The sequence below is a fragment of the Serinus canaria genome, chromosome 2 (assembly GCF_022539315.1).
Source record: "Serinus canaria isolate serCan28SL12 chromosome 2, serCan2020, whole genome shotgun sequence".
NCBI classification, from domain to species: Eukaryota; Metazoa; Chordata; class Aves; order Passeriformes; family Fringillidae; genus Serinus; species Serinus canaria.
In genome coordinates this window covers 91,897,015-91,914,861 of record NC_066315.1, presented here as the reverse complement: position 1 = coordinate 91,914,861, position 17,847 = coordinate 91,897,015, and the positions used below count along the sequence as shown (strand labels likewise).

At 41.5% G+C, this 17,847-nt stretch overlaps 1 protein-coding gene across 1 annotated transcript in view; it reads left to right on the top strand.

Annotated features, from left to right (window-relative positions):
* Positions 1 to 17,847, top strand: part of PARD6G (par-6 family cell polarity regulator gamma) — a 64,207-nt gene that overhangs the window by 7,882 nt on the left and 38,478 nt on the right. The window contains exon 2 of the mRNA XM_030238919.2: positions 5,126 to 5,348. Coding sequence (XP_030094779.1) covers positions 5,126 to 5,348 — 223 coding nt within the window. The remainder of the gene's footprint in view (positions 1 to 5,125; positions 5,349 to 17,847) is intronic.

Sequence of the window (17,847 nt, the reverse complement as noted above, 5' to 3'; positions counted from 1 at the left end):
ATGCAGGGGACTGGAATAAAAAAAGGAAGAGATTTGCTTTTGGAAAGGTAGACTTGGCACTTAAATCACAGGTTTGTTTTAAAGGCTTTGCTTTCTTGCAAACAATTGTTTCTTGAAGGAGAATGGCACTGGGGGTTTAAATATCGGGAGGTGAGGCAGTGAGGAAAGCTGGCAGTGTGCTGCTTGGAGGCAGTGCTGACAGAGATGGTAGGGAGAAAGCAGCTACATGGGTGGCCTGATAGGAGAGGAACTACTGGAGAAGGGCTGGCAAAGAAAGGCATGATGGTTCCAAACATCTGAAAAAATTGTTTTTGTGGATAACTATTTTCACAGACTGACATGTGAGGCAAAATAAGCAGTGAAGTGGTCTAGTTTTCAGAAGTTGTGAAATAAGGTAAGTGAGGCAGGGGAAAGGGTAACCTTGGCTTTAAGTTGCCCTTGAGCTGACAGCCAGGCATCTGTGAGACTGAATGCAAGGTGCATCTCAGGAGCAGAAGGTGGTCTGAGGTGATGGGAAGGTGATGGGAACAGAGAGAGAAGAATTTCTCTCCCAAGTAGATGCAGAAGAGAGAAAGGTGTTGTCCTAAGCTGAGCCTTACAGACCCTGGAGAGGGTTGAAGGAGTTACAAAGGTTATTCTTTAAACCAAATGAGATGTGAAACATCGTGTCAGAGAAGCAGGAAAAAGAAGGGGAACCGCTGATTTTCTTTGGTAGGAGAAACTATTGTAAACATTTAAGACACCAAAGCATGGCTGTGTTTCTCTGGGATAGTAAAAGGAAGGAATAGAAGGAAGAAGGGTAGAAGTATGGCATGATGTCAATCAGGAAAAAAGTTTGAGGCTGAAGCTAGTGAAACTGTGTCCCTGATAGGATTTCTGTGAAGGGCAAACAGAAGAGAAGCTTAGTCTTGTGACTCTTGAAAGAAAAAGCAAGATCTGAGCAGAACGTGAAATCTCACACTTTCCACTAGCTCAATCATTTTAGTGAAGCAAAGCTGCTCTGGAGCAAACCATTGAAGAGAAAACTTGTTGCAGAGAGCATCTGCTTGCTTGGTGGCTTCTTGCCACTAGTGACAGCCACTGTGAGGCTGGGAGCAGAGCCAGAGAATTCTCTGTGAGCTGGGAAAGGTGTAACTGGGGGAGAAAAAAGAAACAAAGATACAGAGATGTGAATGTGACAGCAGAGCTCTGAAGTCCCAGGTGAAGTCAGCGAGCACAAAACCATTTGCATTTTCCCTCCTCCTCTTTCTTGCCCTCTGCTCATTCTCACTGATAAAGCATGCCTGATTAGGTCTTCCCAGTTTTGAAAATCTCAGATGTAAGCAGAAATTACAGTCTATGCAAGGATGAAAGTGTTTAGTTTTCTTTCTGTTCTTGATTTTTTTACTTCATGAGAGAAGTAGGTGGGTAATGTAACTCATGTTTATTGCTAAATGTTGCTCTTTGATGTCTTCTTATTACAATAGCCTGATTTCAAAGCCAGCAATAAACTAGAGGGATGGCACCTCATAAACATAGGGCTTCATTTTTGGCCCTGTAAATATCTTGAAACTTAAAATTTAAAGGAAAAAAAAAGAGTTGCCCTCTTTTGCTTGCAAATAACTCCTTCATTTCACAAAACAACAGCTCTCTAAGTAAACAAACCTCAAAATCCTGCTCCCTCATCTCCTCTGACCTCTTGTACCCTTTGGCCAGAAAAAAAGCCAAAGAAAGCAGTTGATGGCTCTTGATCAGCCTGTGTAAGTTTTGATCAGCTAGCTGTTTCTTCCTTCTTCTTAAACACAACTTTGATCAGAACATTTTTCTGGGCATCTGTTTTTGTTTGGGGTTCCTGCCTGATGTGTTGCATTTTGTTGTGTGCTTTTTGTCATCAAACTGCAGACAACAAATTGGCTGATTGGCTGATGCTTGGAGGAACTTGGGGCGGAGGTTATTTTTGTGAAACAAAATGTACGGGTTTTTTCTAAGTTGTTTTTTTCAGTCATAATAAGCTCTGTTAGACTAAATTTTTTTAAGTTCCCTGCAATCCTCCTGTCCTCTGACTTCTGCAATACTGAATGCAGTATTTGCATTAGTTAAATAGGCCTGAGTAATTTACTTCATTATGGAAAACTAATCTGCTTGTAAAAACTGGTAGTTTATCAAACAGTGAAATACGGTATTGTTCTGGCAGAGACTTTGCTGGCAGACACCAGTCCTTGTGTATCTTTTTCTGAAGGGATATGATAAGATGAACTTTGTGGCTTAGAGAAGCAGATCAGTCATTTTGGCTATGAGAATTTGTAGTTTCTGTAAGATACACGGTAGATGTTATCTTGAAATCCTGGCTGAATACAATGCAGAGCACCCAGTCTCCAAGCTGTGTGGCACTGCAAACCCCATTATTACTGTGATACTCTCTATCAGCCTCGTTAGGGATGATGAATGAGCTGAAGCAGTTTTTCCCTCCTCTGAAAAGACCTGCTGACAATGATTGCTGCCTGTGTATATGCACAGGGTGAATAAATCAACTAAACTATTACTACAGTAATACTAACCTTTAAACAAGAAGAGAGTAATTCTCATTATCTGCTTAAATCTCTTGACTCTTCCCTTCTCCTCTTCAGAACCACCTTCTAGCTCCCCTGCCTTAAAAAGCTGGGTCATGCAGAAAGCACAAGTGAAATTTTCTGCATTTGTTTACTATTGTGCTATTCCCAGGCAAACGAAATTGACTCTTGGGCTTTCCTAAGGCTGAACATGTGAACAAGTCAATTCGACTGGACAACATTCCTGTCAGACCTCAGTGCCCCAAGCCTGCAATGGCATTCCCACATGTCAGGCTCCACTGATCAGTAGTTTCCAGTGTGCCTGCAGGGGCTAGGCTGGGAGGCTTGGCCCTTTTGCCAGCTGTCTTCTCATGCTGCAACTTAAGCTGAGCTTTGGGTCATACCAGCCAAGCGCAAGTAACTATCCTTAGTTCTCTCCTCCATCCTTTTCCATGTCACTTTCCTGCCGGGAGCAATGTCCTGAGCTCTGCCTCAGCTGTGTTGGGCAGAGCAGGACGGGTTCCCTCAGCAGACCATGGGTCTGAGGGGGCTGTGAGAGGTGGGTGTTGTACTGCCTGCGGTAAGAGTGCGCAGCAGCTGCTTCCTCCACAGTACCATGTGTGCTGATGGTCCTGAACAAGCTGTCCAGTAAACAAATGGTTACTGGGACTGGTGTCTGGTTTTTTGGGTAAGGAAATCCCAAGGAATCCCAGATTTCTGTTCAGGTGTGCAGAACAGTAGATGCAGCTCTAAGCAAAACCTCCAAAGTCTTGTTCCCTCCCATTTAGTTTACCATGTAGATAGGTGTTAAACTTGACCCTTGAAGATTGCTTTATCCAGCTTGAATCTAAGAAAAAGAAAGCTTCAGGTTACTTTTTAAATAAAAAGACTTCAGCTTTTTCTCTTCAGTTTGAAGTGTGTCCACAGAAGTAAGCTGCCGCTCGCATTTTTCTGGAGAGGAGCAGGGGGTGGAGGACGAAGGAGGATTTTTTTTCCTCCATTGGAACCAGCTGTGGTTTGCTCACTTTGTGTGCATTTGGATGGGCACTCTGAAATCCAAACTGGAACTAGCAGTTAATATTACAAACAAGCAGCATAATTTGACTAAACAAGCTTTCAGATGATCACAACTAGGCTTTGATGCTCAAGAGTGGGATTTTCATAACTGCGGAAGTAATTTGAGAACATGCTTGTGCCCAAAGCCAGTAGGGTTATGTTGGCTTCTTTTTTTTCCTTTTTGCTTGAAGATGATTATGGTGATGATTCATAATTTTGTTAGTCTCAGCAAAAGAGTGGCTTGCATGTATAGTTGATTTAACAGCTGAGAACCTCTAAGCAAGTCATTCTCCATTTTGAGGAAGAATTTGTCTAGAGAAAATTCTCCTCCTTCTTCTTTCTTTTGTGTGCTTGTTAGTTTTATGTCTTTGGTTTCAAGCCCTGGTATTGGCTGACTTTGCAAATAAGAACTTCCATGAGGTCCTAGTTACAGCCTTACTTGTTCTTGGATTTGTGGCTGTGGTTCCATGTGTTCAAGAGTGAGTTAGGATGGCTTTAGAGGTTTGGTTTATGAATGGTAGTTTACTCACACTGTACAGTCTGAAATATTAAATTAAATGTACCAGAAAGGTGATTTAAGCTGTTTAGTCTAACTAGATGCCTGCTTTCATTATCATAATTTCCTTAAATAGAGGATCAAATTCTTCCCTCAAGTTCTTAACAGCATATTTTGTTTCTAATATCAGAAATAAGGACCATTGAAATCTTTTCCTCAGTCACTTTGAATTACTTAAAACAGCTTCATGGGTTTATAACATTTTCTATTGTCTTGTGCCAAATCACACCCTCCTACCCCTGCTATTTTTTTTTCTTTTGACAAGCACTTAATGGTCTGTAAAGCTTTAAAAATAAAAACCAGTGGAGTGACAGAAAAAATAAAGCCATAAAAACGAACTTTCCTTCTGCTGCATGGGTTGCCAGGAAATTCAGGGGTCATGTAGAGTGAGTGTATTTTCTAATAACAAGCTGCGTGCTCACATACCATGCTTCTTTAAAGGTCTTGTGGTTGGGATCCCAGTAGTATTGATGGGAAATGTGCAAAGAATTTTTATAAGCTTGTTTGAATAGCTGAGTAACTTCTTTTGAAAGCAGCAGAGTGAAACCTTCTGCTTTGGTGAGGGATGGTTCTGTGGATGCCTGAGGTGATGATAATAAGTGATGGACCTTCAAAGTTAAGTTCTATAAATGCAGTTATCCTCTAGAGGATTTAATGAGAACTTAATATTTTAAAAATGTGATTTCTTTTAACATGGAACACTTGGGTGTACCTGTGATGTCTTGGTAGCCATGGTTATGTTCTGATGGGAGGACCTAAAAGGCCACTAATAGACTTGTAAGCACCAACATGTGACTGTATTCACCACAGAATAGGTTTAAATAGTAGAACTTGGACTCGATCTCAGAAGTCTTTTCCAACCTGATTGATCCTGTGGCTCTCTAATTCTGTGAAGAGAAGTGATCCATACCATGTTCAAATGCCAAACTGGAGTGTTGGCCTGTGGTGACACATCTGCTGATGCTCTGTTTGCTTTCTCTTGCAGTTTGGGGCAGAGTTCAGAAGGTTCTCTCTGGATCGCTACAAGCCAGGAAAGTTTGAAGACTTCTACAAACTAATTCTTCACATCCATCACATAGCCAACCTGGAAGTGATGATCGGATATGCTGATGTTCATGGAGACCTTCTCCCTATTAATAATGATGACAACTTCTTCAAGGCTGTTTCAAGTGCTCATCCACTGCTCAGGGTTTTTATCCAAAGACAAGGTAAGATGCAGTTTCATTTCAGTGCCTCCAAGTGTGCTACAGCAAGGGGAAGAGTGGATTTGTGGCACCCATTTAAAGGCTGAAATCCTGTAAGAGGCGTTCAGGAGCCATCTTCCTCTTCCTCACAGGCACTTCATTGCAGCTGGCAGGAATGGCATGGCTTCATGGCAGGGAGGGGACTGCAGTGCTGTCTGTAAGGTGTTTGAAGGATACCATGCTGAGCTGAATGTACCTTGTGCTGCTGGTACCCTGTCATCACCTGAGCCTGCCAGGTGCACCATTCCCCTTGGTGGAGGGAGGGGATCTTACTATTACTGCTTCACATTGAGAGATCCTATCTATCCATCTTGATGGTCAGTGCCATACCCAAGTTATTCATGCCTGTGTGTGAATGCACACAGATGTGTAGTTCTGAAAGGGAAAAAATTGACACAAACAACATCTTCTTTGACTCTGTTAACCTGGCAAACAATGATTTTTTTTTCCCCTCTGTCCTTATACTAAGGAATGCTGATTCTTCCCATTTTGAATCATCAAGCAAACTTTGGGAAGAGCTGCCTGAATGTCAAGATGACATCAGGTTTAAGGCCTGTGTGTTATTCTCCTTAAGGACCATGTTTGGCAGTCTCTTCAGAAGAGAATTGGCTTTATAATAGGGTGTCTTCTCACAGAGCTCCTTAAATCCCAGGGAAACCTAACACTGTGTTAACACTTCCTCCACAGTTTTTTTTTTCAGCCATGTAGTGATTTATAGCACAGGGCTTTTGGAATTAAAATCTCATCAGCAACAGATTCAGGAACAAGACTTGATTTGAGACTTGGAGCAGTCATGTGGCTTTTTTTTGGCCTGGACTCTTGCTGTGTACTGATAAGGATTTAGCAAGAGGTTCCAACCTGCTCATTGGTGTGAGCTGGTGGAGTGTGTTTGATTTGGTGTCGTCAAATACATCTAGGACTGTGTGGCTCCTGTCTGCTCAGAGCATATTGTCTGACACCTTTTAGAGTCATTTTTAGATGCTTGAAGAGCCAGCTGAGAAGATGGTTTAGAGCAGCTTGTTTAGTTGACCTATTAGGTGAGTGGAAATGTCCATGGGAGAAAGCTTGCTCCTTGTTCTTGTGCAGAAAGTGCAAATGTGTATCACAAATCCGATTAGGTCTTCTTGTAATGCCTGTTAGGGCTTGTGAATGTTCATGGTGGGCCAAGTCATTAGAAATCCTTTGCATGACTTTGTCATGCCTACTTCAGTTTAAGTTTGCCTCTCTGGATCAGTCCTATTCAGAACACAGGTCTCCATGCTCTGGACAGATTGCTGAAACCACTGACCTAACCCTCCACTGAGAGGGGTTTGCTGCTGAAATGCTGATCACAGAAACAGGCAAATCAGAGAACTGTTGTCTGCTTATAGAAAAAATTCTCCCTCTTCTTCTAGGAGAAGTGTGCTGGTTATTAAGGTTTCTAACTTTTAACCTTAATGGAAAAGGGCAATATTTCCTTTTCAAAAAGCTTTTTTTTTAACCTGTTGCTCAGTGAAAAGAATCATGCTGACAAATGTAGGAAGACAGACAGGCCTGTTCTTCCTTACATGTGGCAAAGCCTGAAATCTTTACCAACACACCTTCTCCCTCTATAAAGCTGAAGGGAACAGTAAATTCTGGCCCATCCCTTTGCTTAGTGCTAACTTGTATAAGGGACTCCTGAGGTTAACATTTGAGATTAGTACTTGTGGATGATGGTCTGTAACAGTCATGTTCATCTCCTTTGCTTAGGCAAAGCCTTTAGAAATGTTTCCCTTCAAGAATGAAGGTGAACTTTTCATCTTTTTTTCCTTTGCTCTGCTGAGGTGATAGAGCAGTGCTGGTCCTTCTGTTGGAGACCTGCACAAGAGAACAAGGTGACTGGCTCCAAGAAATCATTGTGCCATTCAGGGGAATGTGGTGTGCCTGCACCCTAAATTCTAACTTCAGAGGCAGGAAATTAGCATGACAGGGATGCTAGTTAAATATGTGAGCAGTGATGTCTTGGGTCTTTGAAGGAGACTGCAGAGCATGGACTCTCTAGGCTGTAAAATCAGGGATCACTGCTTTTCAGTGGGAGTAGTCCTGGGAGCTGGCTGCCAGAGTAGAGTAGGGAGAGTTGTAGAGTAGGGAGAGTTTCAGGGAACACAGCAGAAGTATGCAGGCACAAGAGGACTGAATAGTTGAAGGTCAGGTCTCTTTTTCTAGCAAAGCAAACTGTTTATCAACTGCATGATTAGTCATCCTGTCTGTTTTCCCAGTTTATAGCTGAGTTACCCTTTCTCTTGTCAGGTCAATTTCACAGTCATGTTAAAACACTTAAAACACTTAAAACATTCTCAGAGTGGCAAAATAGGTAACTTAGTCTTTGCACAATAATCAAGCAACAGTTTGCTAGTATGATGTTTTTCATCTGAGCTTAGTCTTGCACTTTCTCAGTTCAAAAGCCTTTCTCTCACTTGTCCCTTAAGGCAAACATTGTGTTTATTGCTTGGACTCTTTCTGCCAGGTTGGTGTCCAGGTATGGGATGGCTGTTTTATTCCCATTTCCCTCTTTTTTTTTTTTTTTTTTTTTTTTTTTTTTTTTTTTTTTTTTTTTTTTTTTTTTTTTTTTTTTTTTTTTTTTTTTTTTTTTTTTGGTTCAAATCTCCTGAGCTTCAAATTTTTCAGGATTACAATAGTCCCACACAGGGGATGTTAGTGTTTATTAGCCAGCCATTTTAATAAGGACTAGGATTTGTGTTCCCAGAGTGCTTGCTACAATTGCTGCTCATAGTTTTTGGGTCTTGAAGAATCTGGGACATTTCAGGTTATGTTTGTGTAAATTAATCTGTAGCAAGTTTTTATAGCTCATAGTGATTTGTCTGCTTAAAGTATATGGTGCTCTTTTTTTTTCCTTTTTTTTTTTTTTCCCTCCAATACCAAATTACAGTGTGGACAAAAATCCTAATTAGAGAACCAGGCTATAAAAAGAAAAAGCAGTTTTCCTTTGACTTGCTTTCCCAGGCTGCAAGTATGGGTCATGTCCTGTGTTGTAAACTGACGTGGCTCTTTTGGCTTTGTTAGTACAGTAGTGATTTACAGCTGATGCTTTGAGCATGAGGATTTGTTCACTCAGCTGTAACTGATACCAGACATACACAGAACTCTCTATGGAAGGTGCCTGCTGCTGTGGAAGGGATAGATGTCTCAAAGACCTTAGAACAATGCAGGAACTTGAGGATGTGTTTGACTTGCTCCATAATAACTTTTGCATTTTACCCAAGACCTGCATCAAGGAAGAGCTTATCTGATGATGCTGATCATGTTTTTCAAGACTGTTTGGTCTGTGTTTGACTTAAACAACAGCACTTGAAACAATCTCTTGTATACTGCAAAAATATTTGAGTGTAACCTATGAATTCAAACAGAAATATAAACCAGAAAAACTGAAAGGAGTTAGTGTTACATACTGTGAACACATTACATTATTTCTTGTATGATTAAATGGAATTAAATTATTATCAAATCTTGCTTTAATGCCTGTCTCACAGAGGCACAATGTGTGTTCAAACTGATCTGTATTGGAGCATTCTAAATAGAATAAGTAGCAGAATTATAATGAGTTCTTCATTGTAAACCTGCCTCAGATGAGTCCTTGAACTTTGTGGGGTGGGATAAAGGGTTGTAAGTGGAGGTGTATGTCCTGCAAGTAGGAGACAGATGAAGCACTGAAGTGGCAGGTGACAAATTTATATTTCAGGTTAACTTTGTCAAGTATTACACTTCCTGCAGGAACAGGAAAGGCAAAAAAAAAAATCTGGCCAGGCTGAAGAACATTCTAATAGCCATTATACTAAACCACACTCCACAGCAAGATGGAGCAGGGCCTTACATCATAAATTAGTAAAACCAAAAATTAACTGCAGCTGGTAATTGACATGGATGGAAGTTAGAGAAGGCTAATGACTTCTGATATCTGTGTTGTCTTGCATTTTGCAGTCTAGAAAACTGGTAGTATTTAAAAAGCCACCAAGTAGCACCATCAGAAACTTGGTATAGGTGTCTTTTCTTTTGTATTTATATTTTTTAGTAGTCCATTACTGTTACAGTAAACCAGCACTGAACACCAGTCATTGCTTTCCTCTTTCAGTGGTTAAAACTGCTGTCTGCCATCAGTTCTCACTTAAAGTTTGATCCAAAATCAACAGGGGAAAAATGTCATTTACCTGGTTGGGTTTTGGATTTGGCTTGTTTTAATGTAAAGATTGGAAGATGCTGTTTTTCTTTAACTGCATACAGTGACTAAAGTATTTAAACTGCTGTGCCATGCAATATCTTTGTGCATGTTCAGAAGCAGTTCATAACTCTGCAATTTGTTATTTACCTGGCAAAGTTTTGTGCAGCTCTAAGTACCAACATCTGTGCTTAACTTTCTTGTATTATAAAATCAGAGCAATCACACTCAGTTTTAAAATAAAAACTGTGCTAATGGGAATCATGCCCAGGTCTGCCTGAAAAAGCAATGGTGGGTTGTTTTATTGTCTTTTATACTCTGAGCAGATAATCCCCAGGAATGGTTGTTGGCTGTCTAACCACATGTGTTAAACACAAAAACTGGCTTTGAGGCAGCAGCTATTTCCAGCTACCTAAAACTTTTAACTCTCTGCTCAGCCTTCTAGAGTGGGTAGAGTTACAAAAGTTTGAGTTCAATTCCTTCACATCTTGTTTTTGGTTCCTCAGTAACTCTCCTGTTTGTTTTGCAGCAGAGGCATTGACTTTATTTTCTCAAAATGTGGTATTTCTAAACAAGAACAATGTGATTTTACTGCTGTTGTCAAAGGTATTTGATATATTAAATAATATAGCAGTTGCAGCACATATTAAGGGAAAATACTGAACTCCTCCTGCTCTTCCTTTTGGTTGAGCTGAGCAGATTTTCACAATGGTCATCTAGGAGTCTGAGAGAATAGAATAAATTTTATTAAACTGTGCAGAAAATGTGATTTGAGGTCTTCAGTTTATCTCCTCCAAAAGAGGGTGGGAGGGTGAAGAAGAAACTCTGCTGACTCTCAGGGTAGCTCGTGGATGCACTGGAGGATGTGGCTCTGCTCTTGGACAGACTGTCCCAAGGCTGCTTCCCTGTCTCCTCTGCCCTGGCACTAAGGTGACCCAGTGGCTGAGCTCCCTGAGCCAGCTCTTGGGCAGAAAACAAGTAGCTTGAGTGAGGAGCTAGCATGGGACAGGCAGATTTAAAGCAACTTAACACTGCCATGAAGCCTCTGCTTTCTGGGAGAAAGAACTTGTCTGCTTCTAGCCTTTGGAAGTGTGCAACTCCACTGTGTTTGGAAAGGAGGAAAAGCCTCTTGTCTTAGCTTTGACGAGATTGGAGGATGCTGGTAAATTTTGTGCTAGTATATAGGAGTTGCTGCTAGGCTTATATTAAATCCTTTCATGACTTTCTTCAGAAACATTTCTGGTTTTGAGCTGGAGGGGTCTTTGAAAGCTTGTCAAGCCGAGTAATCTTTGTCCCACTCAAGTCCTTTGATATTTGAAGATAAGTAAAAAGCAGCTGTTTGTTCCAGTGAAGTCTGGCAACAAATTACTGTAGCTTCTCTGTTCCACCTTTCATGTGCAAATGATGAGACTGGGTAATCATTATCTTTCTACTGGTTTATTAAGCAACTTTAAAAACATAAAGTTTTTAATCTGGCTTGTCAGACATAAACAAAAAACAGGTTTGGATTTTGTTGCTTGCATGGCTAGTGATACCTGGTGCTTGAGCAGAGCCACTGTGAGGCTGCTTCTTTGCTTCTCCTTGAAAACTCCATTTCTAGAGGATGAGGATATTTGATTTTTCATCAACAGTTACTTTTAATTGCAAGTAGAACAGCTGCTAAGGAAGAATTTCAGTGAAAGAGGGATGGAAATAGTCTACAGCTAGGTTTTGTGGGGTCAGTGGATAGCTGATAGTGGGAACTGTTGCAGAAACATGTGCTGTATAAATATTTGTAGTTGCAGTGTACAGTAAGCACAGAATAGAAGCCTGGCAAAACCAGCAAACATTTGTTGCACTTCCATGTTAAAGCTACATGGGATTTGTTTCCAGTTTCAAAGTTTAATAACCTAATAAATACACATAACCAACTATATTAAGAACAAAAATAGACTTTCACAGTCTTAAAAATTGCACCAAGCTTATACCACCACCACACACTGTGCTGAATTTAGGCTAAAGAAACTTGTTTACTGTGAGGACTCGTGCAGCCTTTAATAGGAGCTTCTCCTCAACTCCATGCCTAGCTTCAGGTCCTAACCCACCTAAGAGTGAGCCAATAAACACTCTTCTGTCCCTCCAAACTTCTCTTTGTTGTCTCATAGTTTGAGATTGCTGCCCTACAAGTATTTTAAAACACCAAAATACAAGAACTTCCCAATTACATGTACTCACAGATAGTCTCAAGTAATGCTATTTCTTGGTTCCTTCCTTGGTTTGATGCTTTTTCTTTAAGATAGTGAAGCTACTCTGACAGGTGGCTTGGCTGTGTAAAAACAGTGGTGAGGAAGACTTGTCAAATGATCCACCTCTGTTATGGTTCCTGTATGAGGGGAATTTTCCACTATTTACCTTTTTTTACCTTAGTAGTCAAAACAAGAGATTCTGTTTCCTGCTCATGGCTCAGGTTTTTTCCTGTTGGGCCTAGTTGCCATTTCCCTTCTGTGAGTGATGGAAATAAGTATAATGTGCAGATAATAATGAGAGTGGACAGTCTCTTCTTTGACTGGATTTTCCTGACAAGACCTCACAAGCTTGAAGTAGCTTTCACATAACACATTAAGGTAGATGGCACAGTGCAAATACAAACATTAACTCAAGGTTCAGGCCTTCAGGAATAGGTTTTCTTCTGAAGTTTTGAAGTATTCTAAACCCTTAAGAACATTAAAGGTCTTAGGACAACTTAATTGGTAGACTTTTGCACTGAAAAGAAGCATGCAATGAAGGCTATTTCTGCTATGTGTTTGTAGTAGGCATTGAAAAATTAACTCCAAATATAGTTCAACAAATACAACTCCACTCAAACTATTTTTTTAAATGAATGAAACCTTCTCATTTTTCTTCAATCTGCTTGTGTTGTTGGGATTATGTGTTTCAAATTTAAATGGGTCAGTATTAACTCTGCATAAGAATTCTGGGTATTTTTCAGCTCCAAGAGGCAAAGCAGTTTGGGGGAGGTTGAATGAACCCTTTCTTGAACCTGCCCCTGATGATGATCTCCTTGGATCTTATTTTTTCCTCTGCGCTATGTTTAGAGTACTAACGAATCCTGTGGGAATATTAAGGAAACTATTAACCTAGAAAACTCCTCTGTTGTTCTTGCTCTTCAGGCCCCTGCCATATGCTGATATTAAGTAACCTCTAAAAGCTCTGCATGAATAACTTCCACACCACTGATTTCCCCTCCCACCCCCAATATTCTTGTAGTTTTTCTCTTCTGCTTTTTCTCCCATGTTTTGCTTTTTTCTTCCTCTCTGCTGTTGGCTTTCTACTCCTTGCCTCAGGTTTTTAATTGCTCAGCAATGCTGTTGCTCCCTGGGCAGGAGAATGTGTTAGGTGAAAGCACTCAAGGGCTGGTGTTGCTTTACTCCCAGCACTAGAAAAAGACTTGGAGAGCAGAGAAGAACAGGTATGGAAGTAGCACTTAGTGAGGAGAATTGGCCTTTTGCTGTGAGTCTTGGACCAGTTAGTTTTCTTCTCTGATTATCCTTTTGCATTAGAAGTAATAGATTACTTGAGAATTAAAAAAAGAAGAGGTTGTAAACTTTTGAAGAAGAATGACAATTTAGTTGGAATTGATATATAAATAAGAAATTCTGTACAGTCTGGTGTCTTTAGAAACCAGCTGGAGTTCAGTGGAGTTGGGGAAAAGCTCTGTCTGCAAGGGCACTGCAAGGCTGCCCAGCTGCTGGTATGGGGAGCTCTGAGCCAGCCTTTCTGCCTCTTCAGCTGCTGTAGGTGAACACAACTGCTTCCTTTAAAGCTGAGTTACCAGCCGAGGTTTGAAAAGGACTAAAGCTGTTTCCCTCATCCCTGGATGCCATGAAGGTGTCCTAAGAGGGGGTCTGTTAGTTGTGGCCTCGGGATGGACACTGGTGGCACCGTTTGTTCGCTTTATTAGCCTGGTATAGTATGGCTAAATTTGTTTTCATTCTGCCAAGCAATTTGGTAGTTTTAGTTGTATGATGCAGTGATTTTGTATAAAAAGTAATGTAATCTCTATATTTTTGCTTTTGTGTGCTTACTGAGGTCTAGTTTTAAAAGCAGCTGACGTGATTAAAGGGGAGGAAAACCCATTGCATTAACAAAACACATTGTGTTAATCAGAAAACCATGAAATTTCTTGCAGTTTGGGAGAAAATCTTTTTGACTCTGAGTGAATAAATGAATGCTTTGCAATAGAGCCCATAAATAACTCCTAGGATACCTTTGTGGCTAATAAAAATTAAAAATTGAGTTCCCTAAGCTTGTATTCCTTGAAGCAGCATGATTTCAACATGCCTTATCCTTTGTGGCAGCGGGGTGGGGGGAGAAGTATACGACATTTGGAGCACAGTATGCAACAAGAAATATTAAAAATCTTGTTTCGGAATGATTCCTAGCTGAGCCAAAGAATGTCAATAGCAGGAGGAGGGTTTGTATCTGCATTATTCTTCAGTCACTTAAAAGTGCACTGAACACTAATGCAATGTACTCATTGCATTTTAAAATCCCTGTGTGTTAGAGAGGAGAAGATAGCATGTAGGGAGACAACATTTGTGCATCACATCCTGGTACAGGATTTATCTGTACTGCTTACAAGATGTGAGATCCTTTTAAACTGAACTAGGGTCATACAGTGCTACGGTTCAAAAGTTGCTTCTTCATCCATGAGGTTCTTTAATGAGGGAGTTACTTTTCTCTATGGGTAACCACATGATGTCTTCATTTATCAGCTTGTACCCAAAAGTATCCCAAATGTTTGCCCTGGGCAGACAATAATCGAGGGCAAACAGTGCTGACAATGATCTGCTAGTGAGCTTAATGTGTTCATGGGTGACTGAAAATGCTAATACTGGTCATGATTTTTGCTAGATCTGGCTAACATTTCTTGTGTAAATAGACCAAGCCCAGAGGCACATCAGATTACTTTTTTAAAGTTGATCTCAGTAGTTGTGTGGCTGGTGCCTTTCTGACCTCATCAAGGTAATCTGTGCTTTTAATGGGATGTGACTCTGAAAAACAGGAAACTTTTTTTATTTAACTTAATTTAAATAAACTTTATTTAACTTCTGTTGAAGTCTCTTGCTTTTTGCTTGAGGATGCAAAGGTCCTGTTGATAGTATTGTGGAATTTTCTCTTTCCTGTTTTTTTGGCTGACTTCAAAGGCAACGTTACAGCGTTACCTGGCAGCCTTTGTCACCCATGTGTAGAGTTAACATTTCTTGCCCTGAAAAAGAGGAATTGAATAGCTGTCTGCAGGCTGTCCCAAGGGTCCCAGACTGTCCCCCAGAAGAACACTAGTTCCCTGTGCTGTATTTTTCTTAAAGTGGGATTTTACTTCTCCTTCCTTGATGTGCTTGACAACCATACCATAGCAAGCTTCCCCCTGCCACAGCTTCCAGTCACCTGGCAGGGGACATGCTGAGTAACAAAGGAGTGTGGTCCCTGTGGGTGTCACAGAGAGTCTGTGTTAGAGGTTGTTCTTTGCTGTAGGCTGCTCTCTGTTTTACAGGTGCTGCTGGGCACTCTGGGGTGCAGGGAGGTTTTTAGCTCATCTCACAGGCACACCATGCTATAAGGGATGGAGAAAAGAGAGGGGGAGCTCTGGGAGAAGCTGCAGACTGGATATCTGTTGTGATTGAACATGTTCTGCTGTGGGCAGAGTAGCTTGGCAATACCCATCTCCTGTCAGAACCCATCTCCTGTCTCCAAAACATTCCCAGAAGCAGCTGGCCACAGGAGCCAGCTCATGGAGTGCAGATCACAGGAAACAGCTTGCTGCAACAAACTCTTCTTCCTTTGCTCAGGTGACCCCTGAGCAAGGGTACGTGTCATCTGCATCAACTCTGGCAAGTGCACAGTGGTGGTGAGCAGGAGAGAGGATATTGTTGGAGGTGTGTGCCAATCTCTGTCTTACAGTAGCCTTCAGTAGTGTTGATCACCAGACCATGTGCAGAGCATCCCTGCAGCTAGTTTGTCCTGCCTCTGGATGCCTGGAATAATAATTTCCCTGGGTGTTTTTTTTTAGCACTGTACCTCATTCGGTCCCAGTTCAGCTGGTAAGTGGCGGCAGTGTCCCACACCCTTCCTCTCACCAGTTGCATCCTGAGATCCCAGAGCTGTGTTGCATCATAAGGAAGTACTGGAGCTGCAGAGTGTGGCCCAGGTGCCTTTCTACCATAATGGGTGTAATACAGTGTGTGGGTAGCATGCTCCTGAGTCTTGTTGGTCTGGTTTATGGGTGTGTGCTTATCTTGGAAAATCAGGGTTCCTAGCACCATCTGCCTTCAGAAATGTTATTGCCTCTGTTTCAGACCACTTCAGTTCCATGTAGGTGTCCCAAGAGAGCTGAAAGAGATCAGTGTGATGAAGATGCTTACGTATGTGCATCAGCAGCAGCTGTGAGAGAACCTGCCAGTGTAACCTAGGTTAGCTAGGCTGCCTGCCAGCATCTTGCTGAAGGGTACCTTTCCATGGTGGCTCTCACAACTGGTGTGAACTGAACAATTCCAGCAAACCAGGTCTCCTTGCTGTAGAGACCTCCTGGCACTACCAGACAGTGTCAGTAACATAAATTGCTGGATAGCTGCTTGCACATGGAAGTAACAAGCACCCCTGTAACAAGAAAACAAGAGGTTTCATCCCTGCTCAGGAGGGATCACTGTGGAGGGAATGCTGTTGGAGATATTTCAGGGGCTGTGCGGAGATCCAAAGATCTGAAAAGGTGGCTTGCTACAGTCCTGTGTCTATAAGGTGCACGAAAGCTCTGGCATGGCCTTGCAGCCCTCCTGCATGATATGGCTGTGTCAGCTCTGTGTCATGCAGTTATGATTCTCTGTCCCTGCTCATTGCAGGGGGGTTGGACTAGATGACCTTTCAAGCTACTTTCCTCCCCAGACTCCTCTGTGATTACTCACATTTGGTTCCTGCTGTCTTGCTGAGACATTGTTCCCTGACTCTTAGTGTTTGTACTCTTTCAAGACAAACATAAGATTTGCTTATGTTATTAGCTTTCATGCAGCCTAAAATAAATCAGGAGTGCTTGTTATTGCATGCAGTGAACCCTGTCCTGTTGAACATGGTGTTTGGGTACAGCACACGTGGATGGGCCCTGTGAGCTGATCCAGAGGTTGGTACACTTTGGTGCAAAGCATCAGGGCAGAGTTCAGGATCAAAGGGGAAGTCTTGTCCCTGTTCAGGTGCAGTCTGGGTCTCATTGGGCTCACATGACACCTAACTTCCAACTGTGTACTTGGCTGCTTCATTAGCTTGCAGGAGGTCTGATGGTTCTGAGATTGCTGTCTTCATATCTCTGAAGTTTCCTCCAGAATCTACTTCCCACAAACACAAAGTTCTAGTAAAATTAAGAGTGCAGGGGAAGAGAGAACGCACAGGAAATATCTATGGGAAAGATAGGGGAAAAAAACTGGAGGGGGAAAAGAAAAGGCAAAACCTCACTGGTTTTAAAAATGAAGACTTCAGTTCCAAATTCACATATTTTATCTGCAAAACCTTGCTTCCTAGATCTTTTGCCTAAAGACTTTTTCATAATGTAGTTAAAATGTGAATAATTTTAAAACAAATAATCAGCTTAACTTTATAGCACTTAGCATTCTCAATCAACTGGCTGGAAAATACAAGTGCAGAAACAGTAGCTGTAGTGAACAGCAATTTGAGAGACTTAGGTAGCCGATATCCCACACTCTGGCTACAATGGCTTTGGAGAAACCCTATCAGGGAGGACATCACAAGGAGGGCTGGATGTTGAATTTGGATAGTAAAGTACAGTATACAGTTCAAGCATTTTATCAGTGTCAATGGCACTGAAAAATACTGGCATTTGAAAGAAACAGAGTGGTTGTAATATTTGTCTACACTTGTTTTTTATCTAAATCTCAACTCAGTCTTTGGCAGCTTGAATGTCAGTACAATCTTTTTAAGGTGTGGAAGAGTAGAGCTACTGACACACAGCCCCTGAAGTTGTTTGCAGTGTAGAGCTTCTATGGAGAGCTTTGTTTTCCCTCTTCAGAGTGGTGCTTCTTTTGGAAACAGAGGTTGGGAGACTGATGATTGCCAAGCTGCCAGTTCACTCAAGTGGTGTGTCTGCCAGGGTGGTGGCACAGTCACTGCCACCAGCCACTCCTGAATAATGTAATCATTTCCATGATAAAGAAGATGAGCTTTTGCAACTTGCAGAATCCTGCTTTCCCAACAGCCGGAGGTGGGCATGCTTCTTTTTGTCCTCTT